This window comes from Myotis davidii, unplaced genomic scaffold (genome assembly GCF_000327345.1).
Source record: "Myotis davidii unplaced genomic scaffold, ASM32734v1 scaffold1, whole genome shotgun sequence".
NCBI lineage: Eukaryota > Metazoa > Chordata > Mammalia > Chiroptera > Vespertilionidae > Myotis > Myotis davidii.
The window spans coordinates 10,916,427-10,930,480 of NW_006294681.1; the positions used below are offsets into that span (position 1 = coordinate 10,916,427).

The following is a 14,054-nucleotide window of genomic DNA, read 5'->3' on the forward strand; positions in this document are numbered from 1 at the left end:
ATTGCCTCCTGTATGAACTCTGACTGGGAATGGAACCTGCAAACTAAGTATGTGCCCTCATGGGGAATTAAACCCGCAACTATTTTTGGTGTACAGGTCAATGCTCCAACTGACTGAGCCACCCTGTCAGGGCTAATATGATCATTCTTATGGTTATTCTGATACAGTCAACACAGAGGTTTAAGCTGTGACTGTCACAGAGTAGTCTCTCCAGCCTCAATTTTCCAATGGATCCCCTTGTCCCAAAGCCCCGCCACCACCACACACACACACACACAGCTTACCATGCCTTATCCTGGACTTGCCCAGACTTTATTCTACCTTCATGATTTTCTTAAATCAGTGGACCACATATGCTATCGTTTATTATTTTTCTGAAAATCAGTTTACTTTTCATATTAATGAAAAATGTTTTAATTACCTCAACTACTACCTTTTATTGCTATAGCAACTAATATGTGTGTGTATATTTTTCTAATCTGTGCTAAAATAAAGAAAGTGTGGGCAACCCCCCCCCCGCCGCCCCACAGTGACCTGGCCTCCAGCGTGTGAGCCCCACATTGGAATCACCGCTCCATCCAGCGCTCTCCCCTGGACTCACAGTGTGGACTCTCCTCTGTGCCTTCGCACAGAGCACTGAGTGCTCTCAGTGGTGCCTCATTTCTGTTTATACCTGGTGAGCTCCTACCCACCAAGGTGCTGCTTCCATGTCCCTTCTTCATCTGCTCTTCCAAGTGGCTGCTGGCCGCATCCTCTGATCTCCTGGCATCTGCATACCAGGCGAGGACTGGCCAGCTCTGCCTTGGTCTCTGCAGACTGTGAACTCCTCCAAGACCAGGAACTCATCTTCTCTGTACCCTCTTTAACTAGCCAGGGCTCTGGACACAGTAGGGTGCCCACAATTGTGGACGCGATGAGTCTGCTCTGATGAGAGATGGGAGTCTTCAACGTAGAGGGGTGACATAGTGCTAGAATGTTCATATATATATATATATGAACATAAATTATATATATATATATAATTTATTGATTTCAAAGAGGAAGGAAGAGGGAGCGCGAGATAGAAATATCAATGATGAGAATCACTGATTGGCTGCCTCCTGCACGCCCCCCTTTGGGGATGGAGGCGGCAACCCAGGTATGTACCCTGACCAGGAATCGAACCATCGAACTGTGATTTCCTGGTTCATAGGTCAACGCTCCACCACTGAGCCACATCAGCAGGGCTAAAATGTTCTTTCTGAAGGTTGAGGATGGGTGAATTGTCCTGAAGAACAGAATTCAAAATGTACTTCTCTTTTTCCTAACTTCTCTTCTGCTTGCTGTCTGCGTCCTCCCAGGTCATGAGCAGCCGTTTCCTGCCCTATGACAACATCGTCACGGACGCAGTGCTCAGCCTGGACGAGGACACCGTGCTCTCCACCACAGAGGTAAGCGCCCCACCCGAGGAGCTGGCAGTGGGCTCTTCGGGCAGGTGCCCCAAACTTCGAGGTGCCAGCGCTTCTTTCTCCCGTGCTTCGGCCAGATCGGAAACCTGTTTCACACGTTCCTGCAGAGCTGGTTTTAATCAACCCAGTTCTTGTGCACACCTTGCACCCCTGGCACCCTGAGGGGGCATCTTCCCCTTCATTTTCTCTGCTAATTGGCACCTCATTTGCATGGCTGTACCTCACCTCTCCCCTCCTGCCTGCCCTCATTTTCTGTTTTTGAACAGCAAGCTGCTGGCAGGTGCGGAGAAGCACCAATGGGAGGCACCCGTGTAGCATCACCTTGCCACCACTCTGTCCGGAGCAAGCAGTCTGCTCCTGCCCCAGTTATCGTCATGCCTGTGTGGGCGTGCGTTGCCTCCGTCAGGGAACACTCCTCTGGGTTCTCAAGGCAGCTTTTCTGTCCTGGTTTCAAGTGCTCATTTTCTCTCACCTACATAAGAGCAAACGGTTTCACTTTAAGGCCGAGATGGCAATCCCTGCTATTTCAGACAGTCAGGTATGTGTGCCAAAAATAAGACCGCACGGAGAATGTGTGAGGAGGAGAGAGCAGGGGAAAGAGAGATATGGTAGAAAAGCAATTTTTACCCCTCGGATGAGTATTGATCTCTGAAACCTTACTTTAAACCATGCAGGGAACCAAAACAGTTATAGAAAACTGTACTGTGTCAGAAATACGTCATTAATAGTGGCTGCTAAAAAGTGTGGAGACATAACTACTTATCCCTTCCCCTCCTCCCTTTCTTTTTTTTCCTTTTTATTCATAATCATCTTTCCTTGTAAACATGAACACCTCCCAGCATGTACTTTCCTGGACGCCAGGATGATTCCCGTGGCCTGTTGCCCACATGGCCAGGACTCGGGGTTACCCTAAGCTACCAGTTAGTGCCGCTTTCTTGAAATTCCATGGGCACTTCCCATTTCCATCAAATGGAGTAGAAGAAACGTTATAAGAAAGGTCAGCCTACATAACCCCAGGACAAAATATCCTATGTAAAGCGCTTTCTATGTAGTTGAAGCTCTGTAGAGACTCGGTGAATGAATGACTGGAGGGTTGTGCTAAGGGGATGAAGGTGTGAACTCACAGCCGACTGTGTCTTGTGAACATCAGCAGGAGGAGAAGCAATGCCTAAAGTTCACAGGGGCAGGCACCTATGGAATACGGGTGTGGATAACTCAGCTTGCTGCTTCCTGCGAGGGGAGCTGGCATTCCAGGAGTACATTCATTCAACAAGTGTTTGTTGAGGGATTTCTTTGTTCTGGTCTGCATGCCAGGTGCTTTGATTACACAGTTCCTGGCTGTAGCCATCAGAATCTTGGCAGCAAACAATTCAAATCAGGTGGTTCCAATGGAGGGATTTAGGATGATTTAGAGAGGTGGGTGGGTGGGATTAAAAGGCTCCACAAGCAATAGTGAGGCACCTGGAGAGTAACAAGAATGGAAACAGCTCTGACCCCTGGGCTTGAAGGAGCCGGGGAAGGAGATGGTGTTTCCAGAGTCCCCGAGATATGGGACTGGGAGAAGAGGCTGCCCTACAGGACATGGAGGGACATGGCAACTGCCTGAACTCTGGTGCCAAAGCTGGGAGGGCACAGGGAAGAAATACCCTGACCTCCCTCTCCATCTCATCTTCACTTTTCTTCTGATGGCTCCCACTGACCTGACCCAGTCAGCCACCAGCCGGCAAGGAAGACCAGGTTGTGCCGCACACAGGGTTCCCGCATCAGAGTACAGAGTGTGGCAAGAAGAGTAGAGAGTGGATCTCAGAGAGCAAACAAGAGAAGCATCCCATGGGCATGGCAGAATGTATGATCGAGACAATGACAGCATACCCCTAAACCCTTACCGTATTTCCTGAAGTCTGGACGCATCACCACTCCTCCTCCCTGGGCACAAGGCACTTCATCTCCCTCTAGGACAGTGATTCTCATCCTCGGCTGCACATGAGAATCACTGCTCTAGGATTTGTTTTCCCCACCCCAAGGTGAAATGACTTTCAGGTGCTGTGATGCAGCCGCGTGCTGGTGAATTTCTTTCCAAAGACGAGCAGTCCCAGCCTCTGGGTGCACCCGGGGAGGAACATGTGTTGTATGTGAGGTATTCAGAAGTCAACATGGGTTGAAAATGATATGCAAATGTAAGAGGCGGGCAGTCTGGTTTACGGCAGCCGGGGGATCAGTGGAATGGTTGTGTTGCCTAAAATGGTCCATGACAAGATTTCTCTTTTCCCTTTTTTTCAGGTGAGTAGATATTGGTTCATTTTATTTCTTCTCTAAGGATTCTTAGCTTGTTTAAATGTCTCTCTGTGGCATTAAGGAGCGGTTTTTAAACAGGCTCCTTTAAAGGGTATTAGATGTAGTTGCTTTATAGTTATTTACATTTATCGGGGCTGCTGCAAATTCTCAAAAGAAAACAGATGTTGGTTTTTAAGAGAAAAGGCCATGAGCTGACCTTTCCCTCCTCTGATGTGTTAATGATCTGCATGAAAGCAGAACAATCACAAGAATCATAGTTTTATCTGAATTTACTTTTGAGTTCCTTTGAAATGGCTTGAAACGACTCTGAGATAGCAAGAAATCCATGTGATGCAAACACCCCATCGGGTCTCTAGTAGTTTCCAGTGCGTGTTTCCTTTTCAAGAACAATGGGAAACCCTCAAGTACTGACAGCCAGGCTGATCCTTTGAGAAGGGCTGAATAATACACTGTCCCATCAGTCAGCGCCATTAGCATTTGAATGCCAGTGAGGATATGCAGATGATCACAACCTGATTTCAATTCTCTGGCACATACTGCTGTCTTTTAAATCTGAGATGCCCCATGCCCCACCAAGCATTCTTAATGGGGGGGGGGGGGGGGGAGCTATGTTGTTAAGGCTTTCTTATCTGGAGTTAGGACACCAAACTCAATTTCATAAAAACTTGAATTTATGGCTGCTTACAAAAATGGTGACTTGTGTCCTGGCCGGTGTGGCTCAGTTGGTTGAGTGTCATCCCATGCACAAAAAAGTTGCCCCTTCCATTCCCCCATCAAGGCATCTGCCTGGGTTGTGGGCTAGATCCCTGGTAGTGGACGTGCAGGAGGCAGCCATTGGATGTTCCACTCTCACAATTATGTATCTCTTTTTTATTTTTCTCACCCTCCCCCCCCTCTCTCTCTCTTAAAAAAATCAATTTAAAAAAACCCACTCTCACAATTATGTATCTCTTTTTTCTTTTTCTCACCCTCTCCCTTTCTCTCTCTCTCTCTCTCTCTCTCTCTCTCTCTCTCTCTCCTGGGCATGTGCAGATGAAAAAAATCAATTTAAAAAAATGATGGCTTCTAATTAAGCCTCCCAAAATTCAGAGTTAAAAGGGACCCTACAATCACCCAGGCCAGTGTTTCCCAAAAAGTGGTTAGTGCACATTAGTTTTACACAGTTCATGGCAAGCATGTATTTAACTTAACACATACATTTACTTTAATGTTTGTTAGAAAGTAATGTGGTCAGTGATCAAACCTAGAATTTTACTGACATCTTTACCTAGGAGAGTGGTTCTCAACCTTCCTAATGCCGCGACCCTTTAATACAGTTCCTCATGTTGTGATGACCCCAGATTTCATTGTTACAAATTCAACATAATTAAAGCATAGTGATCAATCACAAAAACAATATGTAATTATATATGTGTTTTCCAGTGGTCTTAGGCGACCCCTGTGAAAGGGTCGTTTGACCCCCAAAGGGGTCGCGATCCACAGGTTGAGAACCAATGACCTAGGATAAGGCTAGTGAGGAAAAGCAAGCAAACAACAGCAAAAGAACAGGCAGTTGAAAGAAAAATATTAAGTAACTCATTGAATGTGTGGTCTGGGAATGTGTATGATGAACGCTTGGGAAATACTGATCTAGGTTTATTTGCTTTGTCTCTTCTTTTAATTGAGGTAAAATTCGCATAACATAAAACTGACCATTTTAAAGTGCATAGTTACTGTCATGTGGGACATTTACAGGCCATGTAGTCATTGCCTCTGTCTTATTCTAAAACATTTTCATGGCCCCAAAAGGAAACCCCATACCCATTAACCAGTCCCACTCCCTAACCTTAGGAACCGCCAATCTGTCCTCTGTCTCTATGTATTAGCATATTCTGCACTTTCATGTAAATGGAATCATATACTCTGTGGCCTTTTGCGTGTGGCTCCTAGCACTCAGCATCCTGTTTCAAGGGTTGTCCATGTTGCATAGCGTGTATATCAGTATTTCATTCCTTTCTATAGCTGAATGTGTGGATGTAGCATGCTTAGTTTATTTATTCAGTGGTTCACAGAACTAGGGTTGCTTTCACCTTTTGGCTGTTGTGAAGAGTTTTTTGCTCTGCTCTTGAACCTCTGAGAGGTCACAGTGCCGAGGCTTGAACGATTGGTGGAGTAAATGAAATCTTCATTTTCATTGCTTATCAAGAAGACATAGAGCAAAGGTTGCCAGGTGAATGTGTAGCCTGTATAAGAGAGAAATTGCTTTCAATGCCGTAGCAACAGAGCTAAAAGAGAGGCTATGAAAACAGTACACACTAAATCTGAAACCAGTGGCTGGAGCTTCAATCCTGGCTCTGCCACTTACAGCTCAGCCAGATAATTTCAGCCTGCATATACCTCAGCTTCCCTCTCTGCAATATTGAGAATAGAACATAACCTTTTCACAGAATTAGGCTTCAGTGAGTTAAACATGTAAGTACCTGTAACCATTGTAAGCATGACACAGTTAGGGGCATTGTATGGTAGTTCGCTATTACTATTTTCATTTTTACTTTCTATATTATTTTATGTATCATCCATGGAATGATCATAAGGAAGCCAGATATAAGCTGACCTATATGAAAACAGACTTTGCTAATTATAAATGTTAGTTGATAGTGTATTCAGAAATCCCTGCTTTGGGTTATTATAAGCACTGGAAAGTCATGTAGCTGCATTTCCTTTAAATGAATTCTGTGGCTTCCCCTGGCCTTGTCCTCACTTATTCTTAGTGATTTTTCACTGAGGTTGCTTTTTCTAGCTGTCCCTGGCCAGAACCCGAGAGGCCGGAATGACTGCTGCTTTATGATGTGTGCTCTGTGTTCCCCTTAGACCTTGGGTGTGTTTGAAACATCTTTTCTGTCGCTCTCAAGAGGATGCTCTTCTGTTAGTCCCTTTGGCTTTGCTGTGTGCCGGTTATGATGTATGCTGGATATGCATCCTCTGGATGTACACAGGAAATCTCCCGTGTATAAAACAGACACATTCATGGCTCACGTGAATCAGGGGTCACGTGCGCCTTCAGGTGGGAGGGAGGAAGCAACTGCTTTTATGACTTGTTTTCTAGCTTGAACAGACTGGATTTCTAAAGGCCCTAACAGTAAATGTAGGGTTTCTTCTTCTTCTTCTCTCATTTCTGCACTACTCGGAAGTTTCTATAACAGAAAACATTAAAATGTGCATAATTATGGGGCAAAATGTCAAGCAGTCGGTTTAATTTGCTGATGAGTACATGGAACCAGTGTTTCGCAACAGTGGCGGGCTTCGGGTTAGGAATTAGCAGGGGAAGGTAATGTTTTGTTGACATGGTTAACGCTTGTTGATTGCTTGTTTGGCCTGTGTTCTGCCTGCAGGTGGATTTTGCCTTCACCGTCTGGCAGAGCTTCCCCGAGAGAATTGTGGGGTACCCGGCGCGCAGCCACTTCTGGGATAACTCTAAGGAGCGGTGGGGGTACACGTCCAAGTGGACAAATGACTACTCCATGGTGTTGACTGGAGCTGCTATTTATCACAAGTGAGGAATTTGCATGTCTCGCGTGCTTAGATGTTTATATACTCCTTGCATTCGTTTCTGACTGCGGTGTAAGTAGGAACTTGAGTCAAGTCTTGTGAACAACATTAACGGAAATTCGGTTGCATCCCCCTTTAAGTTTTGTTGATGTGACCAACATGTGTCTTTGAAACCAATAAAATCTCTTGGCTTATTGCATTTCCAGTAATTATGGGAGAGTAACATCTCCATGTCTATCTTATATTCTAACAAGGGAGACACAATATACATAATCGTTCTATAATACGTTAAGGTGAGAAGTTACATAGCAAAAAGGCAAAGTAGAACAGAGGCACCCAAAGAGAAGGGGCGGATTTGGGGTAAGATTGCCAAGTTAGTTAGTGTTCCTGACTCAAGTGTGAAGGAAATCCCCACTCTTCTGCCTTAGTGAGGTAAGCACACCAATCTTCACCTAATCTTCTTAGTAAAGAATAGAGGCTTTTGCCATATCAGGGATAGAGTTGAAATGCACAAGGTATAAACATTTTGGTTGGTAGAACCTCCATCTTAAGATTATACCTCTTATTCATTGTTCCCCATAGTTCATTGTTCCCTTTCTTCTTGCACTGCCACTTAGTGAATCTGATTCATTCAAATGATTAAAAAAGAATATATATACATATATATATATATATGCTATATGCCCCTCCAAAAAATAGTAGCGTGAAAATAATGCAAATTAATATGGGTTCTGCACAATGATTCACCACCAGATTAATTATGGTTTTGCTCTCTAACTGTTGAAATATATGGTTTATAGGCCACAAAAATAGAATAGTATATTGTTGGATTTGGAGTTATGGGATAATCTTAAATGCAGTTCTGATTAAACCAATAAAAATTGTAAAGCAGATTATAATAATATATAGATTACATGTAAGTTTTCTTTCCATGTAAGTATTCTGTTTCTTATCAACCAGCCTGATAATAAAGTTAGGAAGTTAGGCTGGGCAAGCTATATCTGCATGTATCTCTTTACCTTGTCTCTTTATCTGTATGTAGGGATAATAATAATACTTACATCATAGGTTCCTTATAAGAATTAGGTGTGGCATTTGTTGTGAAGTACTTTAGAATGTTATTGGGTATACAGGGTGGGGCAAAAGTAGATTTACAGTTGGGAGTACACAAAACATAGAGTTTATTCTTATATTATTTATAAATTATTGTATTATTTTTCATACAAATAATTATAAATTTACTTTTGCCCCACCCTGTATAGTAAGTACCATAAGTCATAGTTATCATCACCATCCATGATATGTGTAGGGATCCAAAGAATGGGTATATGGTTTCTGTCAAAGAAGACCACCATATATAATGATGGCCCCTCAGGAAATGTCTTTGGTTTTTACAGATATTATCACTACCTGTACACCCATTATCTGCCAGCCAGCCTGAAGAACATGGTGGACCAGCTGGCCAACTGTGAGGACATTCTTATGAATTTCCTGGTGTCTGCTGTGACAAAATTGCCTCCAATCAAAGTGACCCAGAAGAAGCAGTATAAGGAGACAATGATGGGTCAGGTAAGAGGACTCTCCTTCCTTGTTTTGCTTGCTGGTGGTTAACCTGAAGGTAGTAAGGAGTCACTGTTCTTCTACGAAGCATAATGAGGGGACATCAGAAAAACAAAATGAAAACCCACATCTAAAGTATCTGAGAGAGTTTATGGTTGGCACATGGATAATTTGGAAGGCGTAAGTCCAGGGTATCTTTATGTCAAGATTATGTATATGACCTACATGGCAGCATCAAAAAGATACACCTTCTCCAGAGTTAAAGACCTACAGGGACTTTATGTAAGCTTATCATCAGTGCTTTATTTAACAAATAGCTAATAATAACTCTCAACACAGCCTTCTGGTGGTTGTTGAGTTGGGTGAGCATCATGCTGGCAGACCAGGCCTCTCACTTATAGAACCAGCATTTATAAGCTACAGGCAAGTCAACTGCCTTCTGAAACTCATTTGGCTGATCTTTAACATGGAAATGGGGAAATCTGCCTCACAGAGTTGAGAAAACATATATGAAAGATTTTATAAAAGTAAAATATTGCATTGAGTCATAAAAGTTTAGTACTAAAGATACTCACCAGGAAATATAATCTAATTTTCTCTTTTTATAAGTAAGGAAACTAGGAGCCAGAGGAATTGAAGTATATTGCTACAAGTTGTCCAGTGTATGAAAGTCAGAACTGGAAGTTGAATCCCAGACTCTGTTATTTCTGCTGCTTGTACTTCCACTACCCGCCCCAACCTCAGGATGATCTGCATATTTTGGCTCAACTACCCCTTATTCAACCTGCACAGAGCTCAGTACCATAAGTAAGAAGTCAGAAACCTTAATAAGACCATTTAGATCTACTCGAGTTAAATCATAGATTATCATCCAACAGGATTTGAGTCAGCCATAAAAAACATATTTTTAACATGGTTATGTCAGTTTCATTGTTTCGGGTGTTCCATTTACCTTGTTCTAACAGTTATTGAAAATCATTTACAAATCTAGCTTTTGTAAAGGAAAATTTAGCCAGGCCTCACAATTGATCGTTTTTCACTCACTAAATTTAGTAAGAGCAGCAAATTTATAGGATTCTAAGTTTATAAAATGCAGTCATTCAGTAGTTACTGAACATGTATGGTTTATGTCAGGTACTGTTCTAGGTACTGGTTATGACACAGCTGCTATCCTGAATAAGCAAAAAAGTCTAGTGAAAATTCTATTTCTCTCTCACTACTAAAAGAACATGCAAGAGGATTTGCAAGAATGTTTAATCTTTAAAGCTGAAAGGCTATTCATATTCAAGCAAGATGTATTGAGTGTTTTCTGTGTGCCCAGGTATTTTCATATATATTATCTCATTTAAGGATACAGCATTCCTATAATATTGCTTGCTCAGCGAGTTCTGTGAACTTCCCTGAGGTTATATGCTGATTATGGGTGGAATTCTAATGACACATGATTTCTTAGGGGTTGGTTTAATGCCCTTCTCATAGATTTGCCTAAATTCTACCAAACCAATATTTCTAATAATTTTGCACATCTTTTGAGGACAAATCTAAATTTAGCCTTAGGTCTCACTAGATGTGTCTAGTTAAACATGTACTGCATTTGCTCCATTCTTCCCATCAAACACATTTGTTTATTGAATGATTGTATGACTAGTGAGTTCAATGAATATCATACTTGAAGATTGTACTTTTATTACACTGCAAAGATACCCTCTCTAATGTTTGTTGACTCAAAATATAATCTAGAGACAAAAAAGTTACCTGAGTGATCCAATGGACTTTTTAAAAATTATTTTTAAGAGAGATTAAGAATGAGCTTACGCTCTTGACAGTATTTCTATTTGCATATGTGAGCACTTGCCCTTGGTTGTCTTGCCCTTTGGGAATGAGTGGACCAATCCAAAAGCTCATACCAACTTAGGAACAGTGACATGTCTTTGGGACTGTCTCCTCTGTTCTGAACTCAAACGCGGAGGTTAATTTGATTTACCAAGCAGAGTTCTCCTAATATAAGTGTTCAAGAATGGAACCCGAGTTCTGTTCCTTTCTAGCCTTGAACAAATAATTTTAACTTCCCTGAGCCTACTTCCTTGCCTATACAGTGGGGATGTGAGTACGAGGTAGATAACTTGACCAGGTTGTTGTGAAACTCATATGAACTTCATGAAAACACTTAAATCATATTTTGTTTTTCTGCTGTTCAGAGGTAACTTGACATTTGTATTTACCTTCAAGCATGTTGACACTTGTTTTAAAGTGACTCTGGGTGATTTTCACAGTCAGAGGTACCTTCCTATTCCTATGACAGTATTTCTAACAATCACGAGGATTCGAGCACCAGGATCACAAGCACACACACATATACGTCACTAAACAGTTGCCTAATGACATAAATGAGTTTGTGTTCTGCTCCCATAAAGGTTGGGCAGCCCACCTTTTCCTTGTTTCATAAAAATGTGGTTTTAGAGACGTTGTGTTTAGTCCATCTATTTAAATTTCAGCCGTCAGGTTATTTAAGGCTTTCTTTTAAGTCAGTGTCAGTCATTCAAGGTCTAAAAAATATTTACCCAACCTTAGGAGCAACACAGAGAGCTAAAGAGATGGTATCTATCCTCAACCAAGTGCACAAAGTTTTAGAAAACTATCTTTGAAACCACAAACACATTGTTAGTCATAATATTTGATCCCAAGTGCAAAGAGAAGTTTATATTTAGTTACCATAGTAGTGGAGGTTCAACTGGTAAGTCATTTTGCTGAGCAGAGAATTAGTCATTCCATGTGGGCCATTGTTTGCATGTGTGTATTTAGCATTGAGGAAAGTAGCATATCTTAGGAAAACCAGAATCAGTGCTTGAATTTTCATCAAGCCAAGGATGGGGAGGTTTGGGGTCCAGGCCTGACTTGGTTTTCTGCATTGTCTCCATCTCACCTTGCCCTTCGCTCACCATCTCCTTCCTTGTTTTTCTCTTTTCCCCAGACTTCTCGGGCTTCCCGCTGGGCTGACCCTGACCACTTTGCCCAGCGACAGAGCTGCATGAATACGTTTGCCAGCTGGTTTGGCTACATGCCGCTGATCCACTCTCAGATGAGGCTCGACCCCGTCCTCTTTAAAGACCAGGTCTCTATTCTGAGGAAGAAATACCGAGACATTGAGCGACTTTGAGGAATCCAGCCACGTGGGGGAGGGGAAGCGAGAAGGGACTGGGGTCAAGCTGCTCTCTCTTCCCAGTGCAGATCCGCTCAGCCACGGGGCCAGATTGTGCCAAGTAGCCAAATAAACTTACATGAACAGAATGACACAAAAACAAACAAAAAAGTCCAATGAGAACTTGACTCCTGGCTCCTGGGACTGCACGGGACTGCTCCAAACTCACCTCACTGGCTGCCATGTCCCAAGACTAGGTTGTGTACAGTTTAATTATGGAACATTAAATAATTATTTTTGAAATGATTGCTATGCAGGTTTAAACTTTTTTAATGATCAAAACTATTAAAAACCAGAGTTCTTTCTTTAATCAAAATTGTGTTGGTTGTGACTATTTCAAAGCTGCTGCTCCTCTTCCCACAACATCATTGCCATTGGTCATGCGGGGTTTCCCGCAGTTGCAAAAGCTCAGACTTCATGGGCCACACAATAAGTCCCTCTGTCCAGCGTCAAGAAATAATTGAGCATAAGTTAAGACAAGTTCATTATTCAACTCTGCCAGTGCAAATTGTTTTCCACTTTGAATTTGCAGATCCACTTGAACTTTATTCTCTAAAATGTCGCTGCATGAGAGAAAGTATTATGACTTCAGGTAGACAGTTCTAACTGAAAACTTTGAGATCTGTAAGTATGATCATCTTCTTCATTGGGGGTTGGGGGGAACTAGAAGCAAGAAAACACCAGAATAATGAACAGATGTTCAGTTTGCTCAAGGAACCATCCAAACAATCACCAGCAAGCATGCTAGTGGGATGGGAGTAACCCAATTCTTTTCAGAGTTGGGGGCTAGATGATGCATTCACCCATGGACCTGCATCTGCTTACAGCTGGGAAAAGCTTTGGTTAAAGGCAAAGGAAGTATATTGAGAATGAGTATATGGAGAGGAACAGGTTATTTACAAGACAGGCTCTTCCATGCTTGTGAAAACCTCAAGTGTCAGAGCTTCTCTATTGAGAAAGAAGGAAGAAGGTATCAATTCTCACCATTGAACATGAGGATTGTTGAGAAGTAACCTCACTATTGGGACCTGGAGACCATTTTTGGTCAAAACATTCTTGTTTTGAGCAAGAATCTGGCACTCAAAATAATCAGAAACAAATGTGAATGCTGTCTTACTTCATTTTCATTTTTAAATCTGGAGTCGTTCAGTTGTGCTTCTGGTTAAAAAGACAGTTTCTATCTCTGCAGATGCTGCTTTGAGCTTCTGATTATTGTAAAACTGCAAATAATAAGCTAAAAATATATATGTATATTGCTTAACTCCATTGTAAATGATGGAGAGGAGTCTTCTAATACTAAATGCTTTCTTCTACTTGGAAGAGGCAAGAGAGATTAGAGAAGAGAAAGACATTATTGTTCCTACCATCTCTTATTCTGAATAAACAAGCACTTTAGTTTCCCCCCCTAAATGCTCCTCAGTCTCATAAATTTACTTCCAATGTTGTTTAGAAGAAAATTCCATCACAGAATTCTGTTGAAATAACTTCAAGTGCCTGGCTTCAGCCAGTGGAAACCATAAATCCAGGAGACTGTAACTCATCCTTGCTTTGTAGACAGCTGGACGAGAAAGAGGACCTTGCAGTGAGAATGCAGGGAAGGAAGGTGCTATATACGAGGGAAACTAGGTGTTTGCAGAGGTCCAGAGAGATGACTCAACATGCACCCTAGCGACAGAGTGGAGACCAGAGCCCACACGTCCAGATGCTGTTGTGAGTGGTGTTCAGGTAATGAAGTTCAATAAAGGGGGCTTTCTCTGTAGCCTCATGACTCGGAACAGCTCCCCAAATCACTCTCATTCAATCTGACCCAGCCTTAGCCACTCTCAATCATGTGACCTTTCCTTCTAAGTATATGTGATTATCTCTTATTTGTTGAACAATAGTTCTTAGGTCCATAGTCCTTGCCCCTTCTTTCTTTCTATCACATGCCCAGTCTAATAGGTTTCATGCCATTCAAGCTGCAGCTCTCAGTGATGTGAAGGGGTAACAATTAATCCTTATTCAGCAGGCCTTTGCAAATTTGC

General features: G+C 42.2%; 1 protein-coding gene across 1 annotated transcript in view; it reads left to right on the forward strand.

Annotated features, from left to right (window-relative positions):
- Positions 1-12,346, forward strand: part of EXT1 (exostosin glycosyltransferase 1) — a 283,532-nt gene extending 271,186 nt beyond the window's left edge. Inside the window, exons 8-11 of the mRNA XM_006769106.2 lie at positions 1,341-1,430; positions 7,115-7,275; positions 8,669-8,840; positions 11,803-12,346. Of these exons, the coding sequence (XP_006769169.1) occupies positions 1,341-1,430; positions 7,115-7,275; positions 8,669-8,840; positions 11,803-11,988 (609 nt within the window). The 3' untranslated portion in view covers positions 11,989-12,346. The remainder of the gene's footprint in view (positions 1-1,340; positions 1,431-7,114; positions 7,276-8,668; positions 8,841-11,802) is intronic.
- The last annotated feature ends 1,708 nt before the right edge of the window (positions 12,347-14,054 follow it).